Genomic DNA, 26,700 nt, shown 5'->3' on the forward strand with positions numbered 1-26,700 from the left:
CTGCAAATTTATCTTTAGGGAATCCTGCACAAAGACTCCCAAGTCCCATTGCACCTCAGTTTTTTAGTATCTTCTCTCCATTTAGAAAATAGTTAGCCCTTTCATTTCTGCTATCAAAGTGCATGACCATACACTTCCTGACACTGTATTCCATCTGACATTTTTTCCCATTCTCCTAATCTGTCTAAGTCCTTCTGTATCTTCTCTACTTCATCAAAACTACCCGTCCCTCCATCTATCTTCATATCATCTGTAAACTTTTCAACAATGCCATCAATTCTATTATCCAAATCATTGACATATACTGTAACATAAAAAGAATTGGTCCCAACACAGACTCCCGGGCACCACCACTAGTCATTGGCACCCAGTCAGAAAAGGCTCCTCTTATACCCATTCTTTACCTCCTGCCAATCAGCCACTGCTTGATCCATGCTCAAATCTTTTCTGCAATACCACGGGCTCGTACCTTGGTAAGCAGACGCACGTGTGGCGCATTTTCAAAGGCCTTCTGAAAATCCAAGTACACAACATCAATTGATTCTCCTTTGTCTATCCTGGTTTTTACTTCTTCAAAGAATTCCAATAAATTTGTCAGGTAATATTTTCCCTTGAGGAAACCATGCTGACTATGTCTTATTTTATCATGTGTCTTCAAGTACCCTGAGATTTCATTCTTAATAATCGACTCCAACAGTTTCCCAACCACTGAGATCAGACTAATTGGCCTATAGTTTCCTTTCTTCTGCCTTTCTTCCTTCTTGAAGAGTGGAGTGACATTTGCAATTTTACAATCAGGAACCATCCCAGAAATTATTACTAACGCCTCCATGATCTCTTCAGCCACCTCTTTCAGAACCCTGGGGTGTATACCATCTGGTCCAGGTGACTTATCTATCTTCAGATGTTTCAGTTTCACAAGAAGCTTTCTAGTTATCATAACTTCATGCCCCCGAAACCTGGAACTTCCACCATACTGCTAGTGTCTTCACAGTGAAGATTGATGCAAAATACTTCTTCAGTTTATCCACTATTTCTGTGCCTCCCCATTACTAACTCTCCAGCATCACTTTCCAGTGGTCCGCCTCTCATACATTTTATGTTTCTGAAGAAACTTTTGTTATCCTCTTTAATACAATTGGCTAGCTTAATTTCGTATTCCATTTTTACCTCCTTAATGACTTTTTAACTGCCTTCCCAATCTAACTTCTCACGATATTTTGCTCTGTTATATTCCTTCTCTTTGGCTATTAAGTTGGCTCTAACTTCTCTTGTTAATCACAGCTGGGTCACCTTTCCTTGAGAATGCTTATTCCTCTCTGAGATTAGTGTCCCTTCTGAATTGCTTCCAGAAATTCCAGCCATTGCTGCCTTGCCATCATCCCTGCCAGTTTTCTTTTCCAATTGATTCTGGCCAACTTCTTGATCATGCATCTGGCATTCCCTTTACTCCACTATAATACTGATATATCTGACTTTAGCTTCTCCTTCTCAAATTTCAGAGTGATTCAATCACATTATGATCACTTGTCCATAAGAGTTCTTTTAGAACAGCTCATCCCCTAGTGGGCTCAACTATGAGCTGCTCTAAAAAGCCATCCTGTAGGCACACCAGAAAGTCTCCCTCCTATAATCCAGCACCAGCCTGCTTCTTCCAATCTACCTGCATATTGAAGTCCCCCATGACTATTGTAATATTTCCTTTTCGGCATCCATCTTCTATCTCCCATTGTAATTTGTAGGCCACATCCATACTACTGTTTTGGGGTCCGTATACAACTCCCATCAGGGTCTTTTATCCGTGCAGTCCCTTATCTTTGTCTACAATGATTTAAAACCTTCCGACCCTATGTCACCGCTTTCTAATGATTTGATTTCATTTTTTACCAACAAAGCAATGCTGCCCCCTCTGCCTTCCTGCCTATCCTTTCAATACGTTGTGTAACCTTGGGCATTAAGCTCCCTGCAATAATCTCTTAGTAATGATTCAGTGATGCCTGCAACATCATACTTGCTAACCTGCAAATGGGCTGCAAGTTCATCTGCCTTATTTTGTATATAGCGTCCATTTAGATACAACACCTTCAGTGCTGTATTCACTCTTTTCAGTTTTGTCCATCTCTTACATTGCAATTCATCCTGTTGACTGCAATTTTGCCTTTACAACAGTCCCTCCTCACTACACATTGCTTCTGTTTGTAAACCAGCTACCTCTTCTGCAGCACTGTTATCTGCCTTCTCTATGATACTTCTTGCATTGAAATATATGCAGCTCAGGACATCAGTTGCACTATACTCAACCTTTTGATTCCTAACTTTGTCTGACATCTGACCAACATCTGCCTCTACAACTTTTCCACTAACTTTTCTGGCACTCTGCTTCTCAATGTCCTGTGTCTCTGGTTTAAATCCCACTGTGCAGCATTAACAAATCCTCTCGCTAGGATATTAGTCCCCCTCCAGTTCAGGTGCAAACTGTCCCTTCTGTACAAGTCCCACCTTCCCTGGAAGACAGCCCAATGATCCAAAAATCTTACGTCCTCCCTTCTGCACCATCTCCTTTGCCACATATTAAACTGTATGATCTTCCTAAATCTAGCCTCGCTAGCACATTGCATGGGTAGCAACCCTGAGATCGCATCTCTGGAGGTCCTGCCCTTTAACTTAGCACCTAACTCCATGAACTCCCTATACAGAACCTCGTCACTCATCCTACTCATGTCATTGGTACCTACATGGAACACAACTTCTGGCTGTTCACCATCCAACTTAAGAATGCTGAGGACTCGATTCGAGATATCCCAGACCCCGGCACCCAGAAGTCAACATACCATCCAGGAATCTCATTCTTGCCAACAGAACCTCCTGTCTGTTCCCCTAACTAAGGATCCCCTGTAACCACAGGATGCCTCTTCTCCCTCCTTCCCTCCTGAGTCTCAGAGGCAGACCCAGTACAGAGACCCGACTGTGACTGTCCTCTGTTAGGTCATCCTCCTGACAGTGTCCAAATTGATACACTTGTTGTTGAGGGGGATGGCCACAGGGGTACTCTGCACTGGCTCCTTAACCCCTTTCCCCTTCCTGACTGTCATCCATCTTCCTGTGTCCTGTACCTTGGGTGTCACTACCTATCTATATGGCCCATCTATCACCCCTTCAGCCTCCTGAATGATCTGGAGTTCATTCAATTCCATCTCCAACTCCTTAACATGGTTTGTTAGAAGCTGAACTGGATGCATTTCTCGCAGTTATAGTCGTCAGGGACGTTGGCGGTCTCCCTGCCTTCCCACATCCTGCAAGAGGAGCATTTCACAACCCTACCAGTCATCCCTACTGTACCTCGTTGAGCAGACGAGGTAATAATGGAAAAAACTTGAACTTCTCTTTCCGTTGCTTTCTCTGAGTGAAGCCTCGAAGAGCTAAAGCCTCAAGATCATCATTCTACGTCCACTCATACGACGGTCACTGCGCTTGCCTCTGCCTTCCTTTAGTTTGCTCTTACTAATCAATGCTGACTGGTCACTGGCCAAAGCTCAGAGGAGAGACCGCTGCAAGCAAGGGTGCCCCAAGTTACTGGAAATCATCTAACAAAAAAGACCAAAGTATCACTTACCTTCGTAATTACTTCCTGAACCTACATATTAACTTTCAAAAGAGCAGAAAGAACAGGAGGAGCAGTAGATCTCTCGGCCTCTTAAGCTTGCCTTGCACTTCAATATGGTCCTAGCTCATTTATATTGGCCTCAATTCCTCATTAGTGTCAGTTAAACTTTTCAAATATTTATCTCCATCTTAGAGTCATAGAGCACTATGGCATAGAAACAAGCCCTTCAGCCCATCTAAACTATGTCAGCTTGGTTTTCTGCCTAACCCCATCTACCTGCACCCAGACTATAGCCCTCCATACCTTTATCATCCATGTACCTATCCAAGCTGCTCTCAAATGTTATAAATTGAATGCAAATACACCACTTCTGCAGGCAAGTCAATCCACACATGTGCCACCCTCTGACTAAAGAAGTTTCCCCTCCGAAAACTCTTACATAAAAATGTAAAGATATAAAATGAACTTGCCCCACCTCACTCCAGGGAAGACGTTCACTAGGAATCTGGTGAAACCCCTAAGGAGTGGAAGTGGGCAACATTGTCCTGGTATTTAAGAAGGGTGACTACACTGACCCTGGAAACTGTTGACCAGTAAGCTTAACGTGTATCACAGGTAAGAAACAACATTAAAAGATGAGATGGACAAGCAGCTCAAAAGAACAGGCATGTTAGCAGAAAGCCAGCATGGGTTCAGAAAGGAGAAATCATGTTTTACTAATATGCTGGAGTTCTATGATTTGTGATAACAACAGAGCAGTTGATGTCATTTACTTGGACTTCCAGAAGGCATTTGACAAGGTACCCCACAAGAGTTTTATAATCAAATTACAGGAGGTTGGGTTTCAGGGGCAGGGAGTGCAAATGGGTGCAGAACTGGTGCAAAAACAGAAAACGATTATGGTGAGAGGATGATTTTCACACTTAGCTGGTGGTAAAAGCAGGGTTCCACGAGTGGAGACTGGTTAAAAGGAGATTTCAGACTAACATCAGGAAGCATTTCTTTACACAGCAAGTTGTGGACACATGGATACTTTTATTATGGACACATTATTATGTAATTATATAATAATTATTATGGACACATATATAATTTTCTGGATAGATAGGGTCTGCTTAGGAACAGTCAACATGGATTTGTGTGTGGAAGGTCATGTTTGACAAATCTCATTGAATTTTTTGATGAGGTTACAAGGAAAGTTGACGAGGGTAAAACGGTGGATGTTGTCTATATGGACTTCAGTAAGGCCTTTGACAAGGTTCCACATGGAAGGTTAGTTAGGAAGGTTCAATCGTTAGGTATTAATATTGAAGTAGTAAAATGGATTCAGTAGTGGCTGGATGGGAGATGCCAGAGAGTAGTGGTGGATAACTGTGTGTCAGATTGGAGGATGGTGTGTAGCGGTGCGCCTCAAGGATCTGTACTGGGTCCAATATTGTTTGTCATATATATTAATGATCTGGATGATAGGGTGGTAAATTGGATTAGTAAGTAGGCAGATGATACTAAGATAGGTGGTGTTGTGGATGATGAGGTAGGTTTTCAAAACTTGCAGAGAGATTTAGGACAGTTAGAAGATTGGGCTGAAAGATGGCAGATGGAGATTAATGCTGAAAAATGTGAGGTGCTACATTTTGGTAGAACTAATCAAAATAGGACATACATGGTAAATGGTAGGGCATTAAAGAATGCTTTAGAACAGAGGGATCTAGGAATAATGGTGCATAGTTCCCTGAAGATGGAATCTCATGTGGATAGGGTGGTGAAGAAAGCTTTTGGTTTTCTGGCCTTTATTAATCAGAGCATTGAGTATAGGAGTTGGGATGTAATGTTGAATTGTATAAAGCATTGGTAAGGCCAAATCTGGAGTATTGTGTACAGTTCTGGTCACTGAATTATAGGAAAGATATCAACAAAATAGAGAGAGTACAGAGGAGGTTTACTAAAATGTTGCCTGGGTTTCATCTCCTAAGTTACAGAGAAAGGTCAAACAAGTTAGGTCTTTATTCTTTGGAGCGCAGAAGGTTGAGGGGAGACTTGATAGAGGTGTTTAAAATTATGAGGGGTATTGATAGAGTTGACGTGGTTAGACTTTTTCCATTGAGAGTGGGGAAGATTCAAACAAAAGGGCACGGGTTGAGAATTAGAGGACAAAAGTTTAGGGGTAACATGAGGGGGAACTTCTTTACTCAGAGAGTGGTAGCTGTGTGGAATGAGCTTCCAGCAGAAGTGGTTGAGGCAGGTTCTATGTCGTCGTTTAAAGTTAAATTGGATAGATATATGGACAGGAAAGGAATGGAGGGTTATGGGCTGAGTGCAGGTCGGTGGGAATAGGATAGGGTAAGAGTTCAGCATGGACTAGAAGGGCCGAGATGGCCTGTTTCCGTGCTGTAATTGTTATATAGTTATATGGTTATATATGGAACAAACTACCTAGTTGTGTAGTTGAGAGTAGAACCTTAGAGACTTTCAAATCTAAACTCAATAGTTATTTCAACACACTATGTTTATAGGAATTTGGCAAGCTTTGCTGGGCCGAATGGCCTGTTGATGTCAAAAGCTTTCTAATGTTCTAACATTCTACCCTCAGAGAGAAAGAATTTCCATGCGCCTCTGTTTTAAATGACATTATAGGTAGTAGAGCCGAGGACAGGAGGACACAGCCTCAGAATAGAGGAACGTCCATTTAGAACAGAGATGAGGAGGAATTTCTTTAGCGAAAGAGCGATGAGTCTATGGAATTTGTTATCACAGGTGGCTGTGGAGACCAATTCATTGGGTATATTAGTCAGGGCATGAAGGATTACAGGGAGAAGGCAGGAGACTGGGATTGAGAAGGAAGTGGGTCAGCCATGATGAAGGATGACGTGACTGAATGAACCAAATGGCTTGATCCTGCTCCTAAATCTTATGGTCTTATTTTGTCTCCTTGTTTGTGACACTCCCACTAATGGAAATATTTTCATGTACACCCAGTCAAGTTCCCTTTGGATCCTATATGCTTGAATAAGTTCAACCTTTGTTCTACAAAACTCTAAGTCGCAAACTTTCAATAATTCATGTATGGAAACACACCAATCCCTCTGAATAGCACCACCTTTCAATGGCTCACTATTTAAAAATGCTTCCCTTTTCTAATTTTTCAACCAAAAGGAACAGCACACTTTTTCAGATTATATTCGATCAGCCTTGTGCATTATTAGGCTACCTGTATCTCCCTACAGTCAGTTTATGTCTTCGTCACCCTAGCTTAGTATCCTCACCAGATTGGAAGATATGAGTTGGAACTGGCATGTTATTGTCACACGTACCAAGATACAGTGAAAAGCATCTTGCATACTGCTTACACAGATCAAATCATTACACAATGCACTGAGTTGGAACAAGTTAAAACAATAAAAATGCAGAATAAAGTGTAACAGCTACAGAAGAAGTGTAGTGCAGGTAAACAATAAGGTACAAGATCATAAAGAGCTAGATTGTGAGAACAGGAGTTCATCTTAGTGTACCAGGGAAGAATTTAATAGTCTTATAACAGTGGGGTAGAAACTAGACTTGAGCTTGTTGGTATGTGCTTTCATGCTTTTATATCTTCTGCCTGATGGACGTGGGGAGAAGAGAGAATATCCGGGGTAGTTAAGGTCTTTGGTTATGCCAGCTGATTTACTGAGGCAGTGAGAAGTGTAGGCAGAGTCCATGGAGGGGAGACTGGTTAACATAATATGCTGAATTGTCTCTATAGCTCTGCAGTTTCTCAGGGTCACGTGCAAAGCAGATGCCATACCAAACTATTATGTATCCAGGCAGGATTAGTAATGGTCAATAGGGACATATCAAATTCCTTTAGACTCCTCAGGAGTTGGTGAGCATTCCTGGTCTTGGCATCAACATGGTTGGACCAGGACAAGCTATTGGTGATGTTCACTTCTAGGAAATTGAAGGTTTCGGACTTCTCAGCCTCAACACCATTGATGTAGACAGGAACCTGACATTGCCCCACTTGCTGAAGTCAGTGACCATCACTTTTGCTTTGCTGACATTGAGGATAAGGCTTTTGTCATTAAATAGCCGGAGGAGAAGATGGCAGCGCAATGCAGTGCGCGCAGCTCTCCGTTGAAATGATATCATATTTGTAAGTCGAATGCCTTGCACAATTCTCATTTGATGGAGACAGACGTGAGAAGCACAGAGGAACATCTGGAGAAATTTCTGAAATGCCCGGTTCGCTGCTGCTGCTGCTGTGCGATCGAGAATCTCCGGAGGGAAGGCCCCAAAATCCCCAACTTTGCCTGCTGCTGGTGACCGAGGCTGGGGTTGAAGCATTCAGCAGAGATGGTGCTCGGTACTCGATGTCGGAGGGCTGATCGGAGCTTGAAGTTTTCAGATGACTCAGAGTTGGACTGTGGTCGGGCATGGCAGGGAGAGTTTTCTTCCTTCTCCCGTCTGCGTGAGATGTGGGACTTTCGAGAGACTTTGAACTTTTTTACTGTGCCCATGGCCTGTTCTTCATCAAGTTATGGTATTGTTGCACTGTTGTAACTATATGTTATAATTATGTGATTTTTGTTAGTTTTTCAGTCTTGGTCTGTCCTGTGTTTCTGTGATATCACACCGGAGGAATATTGTATTATTTCTTAATGCATGCATTACTAAATGACAATAAGAGAGGACTGCGTGTCCTCATAATCTAATCTAACCTAATCTAATCTTTTCACTGGAATCTCCATCTCCTTCCTCTACCCTGATTTACCATTATTTGAGATATGGCCCAATGCCATCTGCAGGTGTAGTTAGAGTGGAATCTGGCTATGCGTTCATGAATGTACAGTGAAGGCGGAGGACACAGTCTTGTGGAACACCAGTGGTTAGTATTATATTTGACCTGCTCAACCAAATCATTGAAGCAGACTGTGAATAGCTGGGAGCTCCAGCACTCAATCCTGTAACCCAATGGCGACAACCTCCCAACCTGGAAATGACACATCTACACCTCTGTTTATGCCCACATAAACTTTTCTTAATAAATATATATATCTATATATATTTTCTTACAATCTGCTTTGAATTTGTATTTCTAGCCTAAGAATCCAAACTGCCTATTTGACAAAAATTGTTTCTCATAGGAAAGATTTGGATTAAAATACACGGTAGAATTTAGCATCTATGAAACAGACTGCCCCGTTGGAAGTGAAAAGCTCTGGAAAGATTGCGACTACAATGAACCAAGAATTGCAGTAAGTTTTTAAAATTTTTAATTGAAAACATGCATACTGTCAAAGAGCAAATGAGGATTATGCTGTGGCACTGCAGTTAGGGTCCTCTATTTGATTTTACCCTTGGGTGCTATCAATTTGGACTTTGCACATTCTCTCTATGATTATGTGAACTTCCTCTGGATACTTTGGTTTCCATAGATATGAGGTTGATAGGTTAACGGGCTTCTTTAAGTTATTCCTTATCATAGATCAATGGCAAAAATAATCAAAGGGAAGTTGATGGGTATGTGAGAGAGAGAAAACAAGTTCCTACAGATGCAGGGAAATAAGGAGAGGGGGCATGGAATGATGGGATTGCTCCACTAGGAACCAGTTTGAATTGAAAGTCTGTGTCAACATTAACCTCATAAAAGTACAATTTGTACATTTTCCAACAACCTTTGTGAACATTTATAAACATTAACTACATTTGAAATTACCTAGGGATACTCAAGTTCCTTTTCCGCTGATATAAAGTGACATGGCTGTCTTAAGTGTTGGGAAGCATTATATAAATATGATTTTTAGTACTCAAATAACATTTTGATTTAGGCAGTGTAAGGGGAAAAGCCAGTTATGTGTCTTTTGTTGCAACTTGGGACAGCCAGCTTTTATTAGCCCACTCTAGCCATTTAATCATTGCTGTTGTACTGAACTGGAGGCTAGCTCTGTGCATCTTCTGAGAATCAGGGCAGTGGACTAAATGAAAGCTTGCAGATGCTGAAGGTCTTGAAGCACAGCATCTTATGGGTTATAAATTGTACCAACTCTTATTTGTCTATAACCAGCTTTGATGTTTGGATGAATTCAATTACATTCAATTTTTCTGATTCTATTATTATTTTTAGTCTTCTGGTAAATGCAATTCAGAGACGATCATCAATAGAATCCGAAGAATAAGTGACGTGATTTCACACAACTGCACATTTTCTCAAGGTATGAGTTCTTAAAATGATACTAAGCAAATTACGGGGTAGAAAACGTGTTTGAGAGCATATTCAAAAGCCCATACACTCAGAAAGATACATTATTTAAATACCATGATGGGGCTTGCAGTCCAGATATATTTCTACAGGGCAAACACAAGGAAATCTGCAGATACTGGGATTTCAAGCAACACACATAAAAATTGCTGGTGAACGCAGTGGGCCAGGCAGCATCTATAGGAAGAGGTACAGTCAACGTTTCGGGCTGAGACCCTTCGTCAGGACTAACAGAAAGAAGAGATAGTGAGAGGTTTGAAAGTGGGAGGGGGAGAGGGAGATCCGAAATGACAGGAGAAGACCGGAGGGGGAGGGATGGAGCCAAGAGCTGGACAGTTGATTGGCAAAAGGGATATGAGAGGATCATGGGACGGGAGGCCTAGGAAGAAAGAAAGGGGAAGGGGGAGAAAACCCAGAGGATGGGCGAGGAGTATCTCCCCCTCCCCCTCCCACTTTCAAATCTCTTACTAACTCTTCCTTCAGTTAGTCCTGATGAAGCGTCTCGGCCCAAAATGTCGATTGTACCTCTTCCTATATTTCTACAGGGTATGCACCCAGTTTGGAGACATAAATTTCAGGATTTTGTTTTGCAGGGAACAGCTTTAATAACTCGCCAAGACATAAGGAACCATGCAAACAGAATTATGTGGATTGTTTTTTCCTGATTTCTGAATGTTGTTAGAACAGAAGATAACCAGCAGAAACAGTAATGGGCCTTATTCTCTAACAGAAGGAGATAAAATCTTGAATTTAGAAAAAGATAATTTATAGAAGAAGCCAGGTAAATAGAAATAAGGGAATATCTCCTTAGAACTAGCATAATTATCTGTGATTATATTGGCAAATCAATTGTTGTCTCCATTATAATTAAATCTATAATACTTAAACAGCTGCTGTTTAACTGTCTGTGAATTGCTTCCCAGATCACGAATGGATTTTTCCTGAAAAAGCACCATGCCTTGGATGTGAAAGATTAGTGGAAATTGATAGTCCCACAGTACATGAAGTCAGTGCATATGTTACTCAAGAATTCAACATGAACAGAACATTCACAAATTACTTTCGGATTACAAAAGTACACAAATTATCCGAACAGGTTAGACTATTCTTTTTAAATAAATCCATAATTATAATATTTCTATCAGTGTTTGAGTCATTTAGATCTGATCATCTTATGAATTTTCCAAAGGAATATAAGAAAGAATATAGAAACAACTAAGAGCCATTTAGCTCATTGAATCTGTTCCAAATTCAATTCGATAAATTCTTATCAGTAGCTTTCAGCCCACTTCTATTAAAACCTTTGGTTAACAAAAATCTATCAATCTCATATTTAAAATTAACAAATGAGCTAACATTAGATACTGCTTACAGGTATGCAACAAATTTATAGGCAATAGACAATAGACAATAGACAATAGGTGCAGGAGTAGGTCATTCGGCACTTCGAGCCAGCACCACCATCTTTAAGAGCTCCATCCATCCCTTTTTTGAAAGCATCCAGAGACTTGGCCTCCACAGCCTTCTGGGGCAGAGCATTCCATATATCCACCACTCTCTGGGTGAAAAAGTAGTTCCTCAACTCTGTTCTAAATGGCCTACCCCTAATCCCTTAATAATCTTATATATTTCAATAAGATCCCCTCCCAACCTTCTAAATTCCAGAGTATACAAGCCCAGTCGCTCAAATCTTTCGATATATGACAGTTCCGCCATCCCGGGAATTAACCTTGTGAACCTACGCTGCACTCCCTCAATTGTAAGAATGTCCTTCCGCAAATTTGGAGACCAAAGCTGCACACAGTACTCCAGGTGTGGTCTCACCAGAGCCCTGTACGGCTGCAGAAGGACCTCTTTGCTCTTATACTCAATTCCCCTTGTTATGAAGGCCAGCATGCCATTAGCTTTCTTCACTGCCTGCTGTACTTGCATGCTTGCTTTCAGTGACTGATGTACAAGAACACCTAGATCTCGTTGTACTTCACCTTTTCCTAACTTGACTCCATTTAGATAATAATCTGCCTTCTTGTTCTTACCACCAAAGTGGATAACCTTACATTTATCCACATTAAACTGCATCTGCCCACTCACCCAGCCTGTCCAAGCCACCCTGCATTCTCATAACATCCTCCTCACACTTTACCCTGCCATCCAGCTTTGTGTCATCGGCAAATTTGCTAACGTTACTTTTAATTCCCTCATCTAAATCATTAATATATATTGTAAACAGCTGCGGTCCCAGCACTGAACCCTACGGTACCCCACTGGTCACCGCCTGCCATTCCGAAAGGGACCCGTTAATCACTACTCTTTGTTTTCCGTCAGCCAGCCAATTTTCAATCCATGTCAGTTCTCTGCCCCCAATACCATGTGCCCTAATTTTGCCCACTAATCTCCTATGTGGGACTTTATCAAAGGCTTTCTGAAAGTCCAGGTACACTACATCCACTGGCTCTCCCCCGTCCATTTTCATAGTTACATCCTCAAAAAATTCTAGAAGATTAGTCAAGCACGATTTCCCCTTCGTAAATCCATGCTGACTCGGACTGATCCTGTTACTGCTATCCAAATGCGTCGTAATTGCATCTTTTATAATTGACTCCAGCATCTTTCCCACCACCGACATCAGGCTAACAGGTCTATAATTCCCTGTTTTCTCTCTTCCTCCCTTCTTGAAGAGAGGGACAACATTAGCCACCCTCCAATCCACAGGAACTGATCCTGAATCTATAGAACATTGGAAAATGATTACCAATGCATCCATGATTTCTAAAGCCATCTCCTTAAGTACCCTGGGATGCAGACCATGAGGTCCCAGGGACTTATCAGCCTTCAGACCCAACAGTCTATCCAAATCCATTTCCTGCCTAATATAAATTTCCTTCAGTTCATCCATTACCCTAGGTCCTTTGGCCACTATTATATCTGGGAGATTGTTTGTGTCTTCCCTAGTGAAGACAGAACCAAATTACCTGTTCAACTCATCTGCCATTTCCTTGTTCCCCATAATAAATTCACCTGCTTCTGTCTTCACAGGCCCAATTTTGGTCCTAACTATTTTTTTCCTTTTCACATACCTAAAGAAGCTTTTACTATTCTCCTTTATACTCTTGGCTAGTTTACCATTGTACCTCATATTTTCTCCGCGTATTGCCTTTTTAGTTACTTTCTGTTGCTCTTCAAAAGTTTCCCAATCCTCCGGCTTCCCACTCGTCTTTGCTATGTTATACTTCTCTTTTATTTTAATACTGTCCATTACTTCCCTTGTCAGCCACGGTCTCTCCTTACTCCCCTTAGTATCTTTATTCCTCTTTGGAATGAACTGATCTTGCACCTTCCGCATTATTCCCAGAAACACTTGCCATTGCTGTTCTACTGTCATCCCTGCTAGGGTATTGTCCCATTGAACTTTGGCCAGCTCCTCCCTCATATCACCATAGTTCCCTTTGTTCAACTGTAATACTGATACTTCTGAATTTCCTTTCTCCCTCTCAAATTGTAGATTAAAACTTATCATATTATGGTCACTACCTCCTAATGGCTCCTTTACCTCAAGGTCCATGATCAAATCCGGTTCATTGCACAACACTAAATCTAGAATTGCGTTCTCTCGGGTAGGCTCCAGTACAAGCTGTTCTAAGAATCCATCTCGGATTTCTTTGAGAAATTCTCAGATTTGTATCACCTTTATATATAGAACTGCTTCCTAACTTCACTCTTGGTTGGCCTGCCTCTTTTCATTGTGTCCCATTGTTCTACACTTCTGAAATCACTAGAAATCACTTCTTTCTGTCTATCAATAATCTCCCCTTAATATTTTGCAGACTTCATGCCTCCCAACAACCATCAAAATTCCGGGAATATAAACCTAGGTTGTGTAATCACCGCATGTCATTTAACTCTAGAAATAATTCCAATAAACTTATAACAACAGGAATTCTGCAGATGCTAGAAATTCAAGCAACACACATCAAAGTTACTGGTGAACGCAGCAGGCCAGGCAGCATCTGTAGGAAGAGGTGCAGTCGATGTTTCAGGCCGAGACCCTTCGTTAGTCCTGACGAAGGGTCTCGGCCTGAAACATCGACTGCACCTCTTCCTACAGATGCTGCTTGGCCTGCTGCGTTCACTAGCAACTTTGATGTGTGTTGCTCCAATAAACTTATTCCTAAATCCAGCTAATAAACTGTAATTTCAAATCCATAATCCCCAGATGTGCCCACAATACTCCAGATCTGTTCTAAACATAATTTTACAAAGCTGTGCATGATAATCCTTTTACCACACTTGAGCTAGCATTCCATTTGCCTCACTTAAGTCTTTCTGTACCTGCTGATAGTATTTCCTATGAGGGTTGAATATGGACTACTGTGTTTGATTACTCCCTCATATTTTTCCATTAACTTTTCTGTCTATAGCTATTAATATCTCTTTTTGTATATAAATACTCCCATTATCGTGCTCTAACTTGGTTGGTGAGGGATTATGAAATCAGAGCCTCCACAACATAATACACACAAGAAGTACCTGCTTTGATTGTTGGTTAAGCTAAGGTGCAGTTGACCAAAATGCTTGAACCACTGCCTCTATTATCCACAAACATTCTAAACATATTTAAAATAAATTATTCTATACAAAACTAGTTAAAATGAAGTTTAAAATTTATATTTAAAAGTACATCACATTAAGACCCTAGGAATTTTTCAAAATAATTAATTGCACTTAAATTGACTTAATTAAAGGAAAACATGTAAATTATCAGAATTATACTTCTTTCCTTTACAGCTGCTCCTCTTCATTTAAATGAATGAATAGTTTAAATTATTCTCACATTTTTACTGTTGTTGATACTGTATCAAATAAACACAGAAGTGCTATAGTGAAAAACTGCTGGAGAAATCCAGTGATTTGAGCTGCACCTGTAGGCTTGACCTGGTGAGTTCCTGTAATAAGCTGGGTTGAGCAAGCCCAAACTATTTGAGAGTCCAAGAGATGTAGTAATAAATGTACAAGCACAACAAAGTAACTTAAGCCTCATAAATTAGAAAGCACAAATAAACCACACAAAATACTAAATAGCAAGTCACAAAGATTTTCACAAACATTTCAGGGCTCATCATTCTTAGTCACCACTTGATAGCTGCTGAATTTCTGAATTCTGAATTTCGACTCACTTCTGAGACAACCCCCAGTCCTAGGCACTAATCGTGATTTCTGGCCCTAGGATGAAGTCCAATGAAACCAGGAAAGGCATCCCAATAAATATGAGTTTCACAAATGCAGAGAGACACACAGAGACAGACAAACTCTTTGATCTCAGCCTCTCTTTTTTCAAACACATCCCATGCCCATAAATGCGGTGTTCATAAATTCATTAGATGCTCTAATGGTCATTCCTCATCCATTAGTCCACCAATGTTTTGGACGCAGCATTCCTTGGACTTACAAAAGGGCATTAATATTACATAAAAGCAATAAACCCAAATCCCAAAAAAAAGAATCCATCAAGCAAACTTGATAGACATTCAGCATTTATTGGTGCCTGAGACTAAGAAAGAATCCAGCTGCTATCAGCAAACATTCTACAGTCATTAAGTGTTTATCTTGTACAGACACTTTGCAAACATTACTCAGTAACAAACGCACAGATCCCACATGCTAAGGGTTTAGAAACAGTTAAATTATCATCTTGAAAGTTAGGATATTCATTCAAGGTTTTACAAAATTTAGTATAACACAGTACCTCCACTGTAGAGGTGTATATATTTTTTTGCTTTGGATTCCAACATCAGCAGTCTCTGGTGTCTTTACAGAAATCCTGCATCAGTGGAAAGAGAAATATTTCATATTACAGATTGGTAACCTCTCAACAGAATATCTCACGGTAATGACCTTTCTACTGAGAGACCATTAAGCTGAAACATGAATCTTGCTTCTCTCTCCACAAATGCTGGTTGTCTTGCAGAGTATTTACAGCATTTTCTGTTTTATCTCACCTAGTGTAGGTTCAAAATGATCGATCATGTTACATAACCATTGAAAACTGCAATTCTATGCTTAGTTCAATGTTGGAGAAAAGTAATCTTGAGCACAGCAATCAACCGCACTCAAGTTTGTGATTTATTCCCTGGGATATCATGTTTAATTTTTAAATGTTATTTTTACATTGTCCTAATCTAACAAATTTTTTTCAAGGTAACAATTATCTATGCATGTATTTCCCTTTGTTGTCATGCATTTTGCAGGTTTGAAGAATTTTTAAATATTTGAGCTTTATTTGGAGAAAAATTGTCATGTTAAGATGTCAGAAAGGTAAAGACTGAGCAAATTTCAGGAGATGCTCTGCATCCAAGAGTTACATTGGCTCAGAAACCAAACAGTTTAACTCATTTGATATTAAAACTGCATAGATTAGAGTGCTTCAAAAGTGATAAATGTTTCTGCTGAAAATTTATTCAATATAAATTAGTCTTTCATGAAGAATTATTGTAATACTACAATCTTTTCAAGGATGTGTAACTTGCAGATTTTGTTCAGGCTGTTGATGCCAGACCCTCGTCATGTAGTTAGGCGCATCTTTATGGAATCATAAAGTTCTCCTCTGAGAAAACTATATAGTTTTAATCTTATCAGAATTTTTGCATCCTAAGTTTTAAATATAAATCAAAATAGGCTGGTGTATGAAATATGTAGTCAATCCATTAAATACTTGCTTCTTCTTTGAGATACATGTGAAAATTCACTCCTATATTTTTCAAAGAATTAGATACATTTCCTCTCACTCTTTTCATTAATAGTAGCTATAACAAGGAGTTTTTTCACCTTTTGATCAGAGGACATTTTGTCTTTGTTTTATGTACAAGTATAATTTATCTGAAATAAACAATGTGTGAAAAAATTAAAGAAAGAAGTGAAATGAAGACAATTTAAGTGTGCCTTGTACAGTAACACTTTCCTGTTAATACTGTTACGTTCAGGTGGTGGCTGGAATGAGATACAATATGGCATTCATAAATCAGGAGACTGAATGCAGCAAAGATCACCCCTTACCTTATGAAAATGTTACTGCATGCCCTTTAAAGACTGATGGTGTACGGGTAAGTATTTTAAGATGAACTTCTATATTGTCTCTGATTTTCTTGTGGACTACTCACCCAAGAAAGTCAACAATTATTCTACTTTTCTTGATGCAAACTATAGTAGATGCTCAAAACCTGAAGTAAAGACACAAAGTGCTAAAAGTACTCAGATCAGGGAATGTCTATGAAGTAGAGTTAACATTTTGCATCAAAATGCTTTCATCAGAAAAATGCAAAGTTAGAAATGAAGCAAATTTAAAAGCTGTACATGAAGTGGGGAGCTGTGGAGAGAACAGGAAAGGTCTGCCACTGGGTGCAAATGAAGAGAGGACTGAACAAGTGGCAGCAGTACTTGCTGATATTTGGTGGTGGAGAGATTAGTGAGTAAGACTAGTGATTGCCTGGGGAGATGTAAGTAGGAACAGAACCATATCTTCCCACTTGGCATATGATAAACTCTAGGAAATAATAAAGTATAGGAAATCAATTAATCTGCAATTCTTATAACACACATTTCAAGCAGCTTTTTTCTGTCTTTGCTCTTCTGGTCATTTGCCTCATCCTATTTTCACATCTAAACATGTCCCTTATTCATACGATTTACCACTCTCTTCCTTTTTTCTCATCTGTAAATCCCCACCATAACAACTGACAAGGCTCCCCTCCCCTCATCTGCAGTGTATTGAGGATTCTCCTTGACCTTACCTCCCACCCCGCCAGCCTCAGCATTCCAGCATTTCCTCCAGTGTGATGTTAGCTTCAGCCGCACCCGCTTTTCTCTTTCAGTAGTGCAAAAAAAAAGTTCCTTCTCAAAATAGAAATCAAGACAAATGGCAGAAGGTGGGAGTCATAAACAAGGACAGAAAGTGCTGGGAACATTGGCTTTAACTCTGTTTCCACTCTGCAGATGCTGCCCCAATTGCTGCATATTACAAGCATTATCTCTTTACATTTCTTCTGAATGCTTGTTCACTCTTTCATCTCCACTGACATTCACCATCCTTTCCCTCAGCAATACCAGTGCAATGACAGAAGTTCAGCACCCCCCTTCCCCTTTTTATTCCTTCCCAAACACCCTATCCAAGTGAAGTAGTAATTGGCATACTGTACGAGGTGCTTATAATGTCGACTTGGTAAGGTATTTGAGTGGGTGCTGTCCTGTCATTCAGGTTATACCTAACAGAAGGTACACCAGATTGCTTACACCAGCAAAAGAGTTCCAAAGATCAGATACAAAAGAAAAACAACATAAACAATGGAAATTTGAGATAAAAAAACAAAAATAGTGGAAGTATTCAGCAGTTCAGACAGCAGCCATGGAGGAAGAAACACTGTTAAGTACTGAGTATTTTCAGCATTCACTACTTTTATTCTTGACAGCTTGATGACAGATTTTATTTTAGCTTTGGACTAGGTTGCAGCCATTAAATAATATGGTGGCAGATCAGAGGACATGGAAAACCCTTTCTTGTTTTGTCCTACTTAGGTCATGACACTTCATCAAAGCAAAATTTCGAGTGTCTACTATTACTTCAATGCTAATTGCTGCTAGAAGCAGTAGGGGCAAAGTAGACTTTTTCTGACTCTGCCCCTACAATCATACTTCCTTTTCGAAAATGAGTGAGTGGACAGTGGTACTTTCTGAAGTCATGTGGAATTAGGATCCCCTTTCTGACCTAGCGTAATTTTACACAACCATTCAAGCTGAAATGTAGAGGAAGATCCACATTATAATCCTATCTGATACCTGTTGTAATGTATGGATCTATATTTCTTTTAGAGCAATGGGCCCCCCTCCCCTTAGTACTACGTATTGATCCATTGCCTGTGCATACGCTGTTGTCTATGCATGCACATTGTTCTCTCTCTCTCTCACTGCGAAGTGAATATACCGGTTAAAACCATCTCCAACGTGCATGCTTTTATTTAATATATACATGTAATTGTGCACAGACACAACAAGTTAGCAACGAGTATGAACCTGAATGTCAGAAATTATCACCAACTGCACTGATGGTTACATGATGAAACAGCGAGTGTTAAATAGCACAAGAAGGCCGTCACAGATGCTAACAAAGTGTAGGTACAGTGCATTGTAACAGTGAAAGACACGTTGAATTTAAAGTGAAAATAACGTAGCGATAGCCTCATTCAGGAAAGTTGGTGAATTAGATAGCGCTAATGAAGGCTGGGAGTCATATTACGAGGGAGTTGAACTATATTGCAATGCGATCAATGTGGAAGAGCAAAAGGAAGCCCCTATACTTCTCAGCTCAATGGGCTCAAGAACATACAGTCTCTTATGCAACTTAGAAACCCCTGAAAATCCGGCAAGCAAGATGTTCGACAAAATTGTTACAATTTTACAAAATCATTTGAGCCCTAGACTGCTGGAAATAGGTAGGACATTTAGATTTTACAAAAGGAAGCAGTCAAAAAATGAAAGCATTTCTGAATACATTGCAGAACTGCATAAATTTTCCCAGTGTTGTGACTTTAGAGATAGACTTTCTGATGCATTATCGGACAGGCTTGTAAGTGGCATGCATAGACAAAGCATTCAAACAAGGCTACTGGCAGAAGAGACCTATCCTTAGAACGGCATTAACCATTGCAATATCATTAGAGACTGCAGCAGAACTACAGAATAGGATCTTCAAACGTGAAAGGGCAGAAAATGCCCTTGAATGGCACAAAAGCCAGAAATGTTATCGATGTGGTAAATTCTCCCATGATACAAATGACTGTTGGGTCAACGAAAAGGTCTGCAGTAAGTGTCACAGACAAGATTACATGGAGAGAATGTGCAAGGCAGACAAAAAGCACAACCAAGTGCAAAGTCTCAAACACAAAACTCAGCAAATGCGTAAAGTTACCGAATGTAAAACAGAATCAGACAGCATACAGTAGGGGTCGCCAACCCGTCGATCGCGATCGACCGGTCGATCTTTCAGACTTTCCCAGTAGATCCCGAAGGAAAATCAAAAATAAATACACAAATACTGTTGTAATGTGAGCATTATAAAAGTAAGCAATACTAATTAGGATAATGGTAATATAGCAATATTTTCACTAAAAAGCCGTTTGTAAAGAGAGATTGTTTCCGGGTTGCGGGGGTTTAGTTCCGTTCTTTCTGCCCAGTGCGCATGTGTGTAGTTCCCCCGCCATGCTCTGCATTTTCAGCGTAGCCTGTGCTGCATCAAAGCGACCAATCAGATTAGGGATAAAAGTAACACATATCAAAGTTGCTGGTGAACGCAGCAGGCCAGGTAGCATCTCTAGGAAGAGGTACAGTCAACGTTTCAGGCCAAGACCTTTCATCAGGACTAACTGAAGGAAGAGTTAGTAAGAGATTTGAAAGTGGGAGGGAGAGGGGGAGATCCAAAATGATAGGAGAAGACAGGAGGGGGAGGGATGGAGCCAAGAGCTGGCCTGGTAATTGGTAAAGGCGATATGAGAGGATCATGGGACAGGAGGTCCAGGGAGAAAGACAAAGGGGAGGGGGAACCCAGAGGATGGGCAAGCGGTATAGTCAGAGGGACAGAGGGAGAAAAAGGAGAGTGAGAGAAAGAATATGTGTATAAAAATAAATAACGGATGGGGTACGAGGGGGAGGTGGGGCATTAGTGGAAGTTAGAGAAGTCAATGTTCATGCCATCAGGTTGGAGGCTACCCAGACGGAATACAAGGTGTTGTTCCTCCAATCTGAGTGTGGCTTCATCTTTACAGTAGAGGAAGCCATGGATAGACATGTCAGAATGGGAATGGGATGTGGAATTAAAATGTGTGGCCACTGGGAGATCCTGTTTTCTCTGGCGGACAGAGCGTAGGTGTTCAGCAAAGCGGTCTCCCAGTCTGCATCGGGTCTCGCCAATATATAGAAGGCCACATCGGGAGCACCGGACGCAGTATATCACCCCAGCCAACTCACAGGTGAAGTGTCGCCTCACCTGGAAGGACTGTCTGGGGCCCTGAATGGTGGTAAGGGAGGAAGTGTAAGGGCATGTGTAGCACTTGTTCCGCTTACAAGGATAAGTGCCAGGAGGGAGATCAGTCGGGAGGGATGGGGGAGGACGAATGGACAAGGGAGTCGCGTAAGGAGTGATCCCTGTGGAAAGCAAAGGGGGGGCGGAGGGAAAGATGTGCTTAGTGGTGGGATCCCATTGGAAGTGGCGGAAGTTACGGAGAATAATATGTTGGACCCGGAGACTGGTGGGGTGGTAGTTGAGGACCAGGGGAACCCTATTCCTAGTGGGGTGGCCGGAGGATGGAATGAGAGCAGATGTGCGTGAAATGGGGGAAGATGCGTTTGAAAGCAGAGTTGATGGTGGAGGAAGGGAAGCCCCTTTCTTTAAAAATGGAGGACATCTCCCTCGTCCTGGAATGAAAAGCCTCATTCTGAGAGCAGATGCAGCGGAGACGGAGGAATTGTGAGAAGGGGATGGCATTTTTGCAAGAGACAGGGTGAGAAGAGGAATAGTCCAGATAGTTGTGAGAGTCAGTAGGCTTCTAGTGGACATCAGTAGATAAGCTGTCTCCAGACACAGAGACAGAAAGATCTAGAAAGGGGAGGGAGGTGTTGGAAATGGACCAGGTAAACTTGAGGGCAGGGTGAAAGTTGGAGGCAAAGTTAATGAAGTCAACGAGCTCAGCATGCGTGCAGGAAGCAGCGTCAATGCAGTCATCGATGTAGCGAAGGAAAAGTGGGGGACAGATACCAGAATAGAAACATAGAAAATAGGTGCAGGAGTAGGCCATTCGGCCCTTCGAGCCTGCACCGCCATTTATTATGATCATGGCTGATCATCCAACTCAGAACCCTGCATCAGCCTTCCCTCCATACCCCCTGATCCCCATAGCTACAAGGGCCATACCTAACTCCCTCTTAAATATAGCCAATGAACTGGCCTCAATTGTTTCCTGTGGCAGAGAATTCCACAGATTCACCACTCTCTGTGTGAAGAAGTTTTTCCTAATCTCAGTCCTAAAAGGCTTCCCCCCCATCCTCAAACTGTGACCCCTCATTCTGGACTTCCCAAACATCAGGAACAATCTTCCTGCATCTAGCTTGTCCAATGCCTTTAGGATTTTATACGTTTCAATCAGATCCCCCCTCAATCTTCTAAATTCCAACGAGTACAGGCCTAGTTCATCCAGTCTTTCTTCATATGAAAGTCCTGCCATCCCAGGAATTAATCTGGTGAACCTTCTTTGTACTCCCTCTATGGCAAGGATGTCTTTCCTCAGATTAGGGGACCAAAACTGCACACAATACTCCAGGTGTGGTCTCACCAAGGCCTTGTACAACTGCAGTAGTACCTCCCTGCTCCTGTACTCGAATCCTCTTGCTATAAATGCCAGCATACCATTTGCCTTTTTCACCGCCTGCTGTACCTGCATGCCCACTTTCAATGACTGGTGTATAATGACACCCAGGTCTCGTTGCACCTCCCCTTTTCCTAATCGGCCACCATTCAGATATAATCTGTTTTCCTATTCTTGCCACCAATGCATCTGCCATGAATTTGCCCACTCACCCAACCTATCCAAGTCACCCTGCATCCTCTTAGCTTCCTCCTCACAGCTAACACTGCCGCCCAGCTTCGTGTCATCTGCAAACTTGGAGATGCTGCATTTAATTCCCTCATCTAAGTCATTAATATATATTGTAAACAACTGGGGTCCCAGCACTGAGCCTTGCGGTACCCCACTAGTCACTGCCTGCCATTCTGAAAAGGTCCCGTTTATTCCCACTCTTTGCTTCCTGTCTGCTAACCAATTCTCTATCCACATCAATACCTTACCCCCAATACCATGTGCTTTAAGTTTGCACACTAATCTCCTGTGTGGGACCTTGTCAAAAGCCTTTTGAAAATCCAAATATACCACACCCACTGGTTGTCCCCTATCCACTCTACTAGTTACATCCTCAAAAAATTCTATGAGATTCGTGAGACATGATTTTCCTTTCACAAATCCATGCTGACTTTGTCCGATGATTTCACCGCTTTCCAAATGTGCCGTTATCACATCTTTGATAACTGACTCCAGCAGTTTCCCCACCACCGACGTTAGGCTAACCGGTCTATAATTCCCCGGTAGGCACGGAACATAGATTGTTCCACAAAGCCAAGAAAAAGGCAGGCATAGCTAGGACCCATACGGGTGCCCATAGCTACACCTTTAGTTTGGAGGAAGTGGGAGGAGCCAAAGGAGAAATTATTAAGAGTAAGGACTAATTCCGCTAGACGGAGCAGAGTGGTGGTAGAGGGGAACTGATTAGGTCTGGAATCCAAAAAGAAGCAGAGAGCTTTGAGACCTTCCTGATGGGGGATGGAAGTATATCGGGACTGGACATCCATGGTGAAAATAAAGCGGCGGGGGCCAGGGAACTTAATATCATCGAAAAGTTTAAGAGCGTGAGAAGTGTCACGAACATAGGTAGGAAGGGATTGAACAAGGGGGGATAAAACCGTGTCGAGGTATGCAGAAATGAGTTTGGTGGGGCAGGAGCAAGCTGAGACAATAGGTCTACCAGGACAGGCAGGTTTGTGAATCTTGGGTAGGAGGTAGAAACGGGAAGTGCGGGGTGTGGGAACTATAAGGTTGGTAGCAGCGGATGGGAGATCCCCTGAGCGGATAAAGTCGGTGATGGTGTGGGAGACAATGGCCTGGTGCTCCTTAGTGGGGTGACGATCGAGGGGTAAATAAAAGGAGGTATCCACGAGTTGTCGCTGTGCCTCGGCAAGGTAGAGGTCAGTACGCCAGACTACAACAGCACCCCGCTTATCGGCGGGTTTAATAATAAGGTTAGGATTAGTGCAGAGGGAGTGGAGAGCAGAGCGTTCTGAAGGAGTGAGGTTGGAATGGGAACAAGGTGCGGTGAAGTCGAGACGGTTGTGTCCCGTCGGCAGTTAGCAATAAAGAGATCCAGAGCAGGCAGAAGACCAGAGCGGGGCGTCCATGAAAAGGAAGAGGGTTGAAGATGGGAGAAGGGGTCATCGGTGGGGGTGGAAGAGTCCTTGCCGAAGAAGTAGGCTCGGAGACGGAGACGGCGGCAGAAAAATTCCGCATCATGGCGAATGGGATAAGAGTACTAACAGTCACAAACATCAATATACGGCAGTGTCCCCAACCTCCGGGCCGCGAAACAAGCAGTGGTGCAGTGGTAGTCGGAATGCACACAGCACACCTTTAAGAAAAAAAGCCGAAATAAACAAGCTAATTAATTAGGTGCTGCCCGGCACGTAAATGTCGGCTCAGAGCAGAGGCGACGCAATCGGCAATCGCTCGTGATATCCTGATAGCATAGCGGAGGTTCCATGAAAGAAGGCGAAAATATACAAATTCCATTCAGAATGGGAAGAGGAATTTCTATTTACCTTGGTGAAAGACAAGTGTGTATGTATGTTGTGCCACAAAACACAAGCACTGACTAAATGAGGGAATCTGGAGCGGCACCGCAACACCAACCACCAGGAATTTAAAGACATCTACACCCCCTCCAGCGCAATTCGTGCCTGGAAAGTTGAGCTGAAATCGGGGTTGAAGGCCCAGCAATCGTTTTTCACAAAACATGCTGCTCAAAATAAGGCTGCTATTGAAGCATCATTTCGTGTAAGTCACCTTTTGGCTGAACACAAGAAGCCTTTTACAGATGGCAATTTATTTAAGGAAGCAATGGTCATTATCGCACAGACTGTTTTTAATGACTTTAAGAACAAAAATGGCATTACAACCGCAACACATAATATACTGCTTGGCCCTGCAACAGTGACAAGGAGGGTAGAGTCACCGTCAGAGGACGTGAATATTTTTCACTGCAGTTCGATGAATCCCTGGATGTAATGCAAACAGCTCAGCTTGTTATATTTGTCAGAATGGATTTCAAGGATTTTACAACAAAGGAGGACTTCCTCGCTCTTTTGCAATTAAAGAATGAGAGCTGAGGATATTTACAATGAGTTTTAAAAAATGTCCGTGAAATTGACATCCCCATTCATCAACTGGTGGCAATTACTACTGATGGGGCCGAGCAATGTGCGGTGTGCGCGTTGGTTTTATAGCACTAAAAGTGCCCACTTCGGGTCAACATCTATGTGAAATTGTATTTTCACAGCTGAAAATTATTAAATCTAAGTACAGGAGCTGATTTACTGACAGACACCTCACTAGGGTTGCCAACTTTCTCACTCCCAGATAACGGAAAAAGTAGCAGTCAAATCCCGGGACATTTGCGTTTACCCCAGGAAAAACTACCATGACCATGAAGCTTTGCACGGGCACCTGTGTGCGCATGCGTGATGTATCGATTTCTTCTCTTTACCCCACCAATCGGTTTTGGCTTAATTTTCATTACTTCTACTTTATATAGGCTGTGTATTTATCATATCATTCCTGCTTTTACTATATATTAGTGTTATTTTAGGTTTTATGTGTCATTTGGTATGATTTGGTAGGTTTTTTTTGGCTCTGGGAACGCTCAAAATTTTTTTCCATATAAGTTAATGGTAATTGCTTCTTCGGCGTAAAGCATTTCTGCACGAACGGTTTCATAGGAACGTTCTACCTTAGCGGGGGAAATACGGGACAGTTGGCAACCCTACACCTCACAGACTGTCTCAGACTGGCTGTCTGTAGTTATGAGCCAAATTTCAGGGAACTAGCAGAAAGTATTCAGCCCCAGTCATCACACTGAGTGCAACAGTCAATTTTTATTTATTTATTTTTCGTGTTGAAATAAAATTAAATAATGAAACTTAGAAATTAAAGGTGTGAAGTATTGTAATATTCTTAAAGACAGCTATGGCCTGTTTGATATGCTAGTTACAATGTTTTCTTGTTTGAATTAATTTGAAAGTTTGACAAAGGTATTTTGTGTAATTCAAATACAATTCGCCCAAATAAAGGGCCTCAAATGGAAGTACAAGCTGAGCTGTTTTTTCTCTAAATGATTTAGTAGATAAGTCTTGCCTTTCACTAAGGTCGAGATAGGGGATCTTGGGCTTAAAAAAAGGTTGGTGACCACTAGCATAGAGTCTGACAAAGGTGAGCTGTCATGCCTAGAACTGCATAGTAAAACTGAAGCAGATCACAAAATTTGGATCACAATAAATGCTGTAAAACTGAAAACTCAGCTGGATTAAGGGTCAGCATTGTCTATAATTCTAGAGGCTGACTAAAACAGACTGTTTTCTAACATACCATTAAAGAAGACTTACAGTGATGCTAAAGACTTAAAGACAGGAGGAAAAAGTGTCTCCCAAGGGCAAACTGAAAGTGAATGTGACATATGGAGTCCAAACACAGCAGTTAGAGCTTTATGTCTCCCTCTCTCTGGCTATCCATCCCATAGGATGATGATGGTTCCTTTCAGTCAGTTAGTGGGGTTGACCCCACTCCTCAGAAAGGAACTGTGTGCGTGAATAGATTTTAGGTGAGTAGGTAGGGGGTTGCGCAGGTCCTGACCCACCCTCTCGACATCCCCTCCCGGATCCAGTGGTATAGAACTTTATGTATTGAACAGATGGCAGGCTTTTCAATCTTGCCCCTCTCAAGTCCAAAATGAAGACATCCATGAGTTCCCTCATCGAGTTCCAATACGCAGATGACAACAATGTTGCAGCTCTTTCAGAAAACCACCTACAACAGATGCTGACTGCCTTCAACCGTGCATACATGAAACTTGGACTTACCATCAATTCCAAGAAGACTCAGATCATCTATCAACCGTCACCAACTGGGACAAGTTGGATAAAACCATCAATTCAACTTGGCGA

General features: G+C 41.7%; 1 protein-coding gene across 2 annotated transcripts in view; it reads left to right on the forward strand.

The window, feature by feature from the left end:
- LOC140195884 (kininogen-2-like) overlaps positions 1-26,700 on the forward strand; it is a 42,003-nt gene that overhangs the window by 9,486 nt on the left and 5,817 nt on the right. For both annotated transcript variants that reach the window (XM_072254530.1, XM_072254529.1), the window contains exons 2-5: positions 8,728-8,838; positions 9,708-9,795; positions 10,766-10,938; positions 16,820-16,939. In XM_072254530.1, coding sequence (XP_072110631.1) covers positions 8,728-8,838; positions 9,708-9,795; positions 10,766-10,938; positions 16,820-16,939 — 492 coding nt within the window. The remainder of the gene's footprint in view (positions 1-8,727; positions 8,839-9,707; positions 9,796-10,765; positions 10,939-16,819; positions 16,940-26,700) is intronic.

Source organism: Mobula birostris, chromosome 4, assembly GCF_030028105.1.
Source record: "Mobula birostris isolate sMobBir1 chromosome 4, sMobBir1.hap1, whole genome shotgun sequence".
NCBI lineage: Eukaryota > Metazoa > Chordata > Chondrichthyes > Myliobatiformes > Myliobatidae > Mobula > Mobula birostris.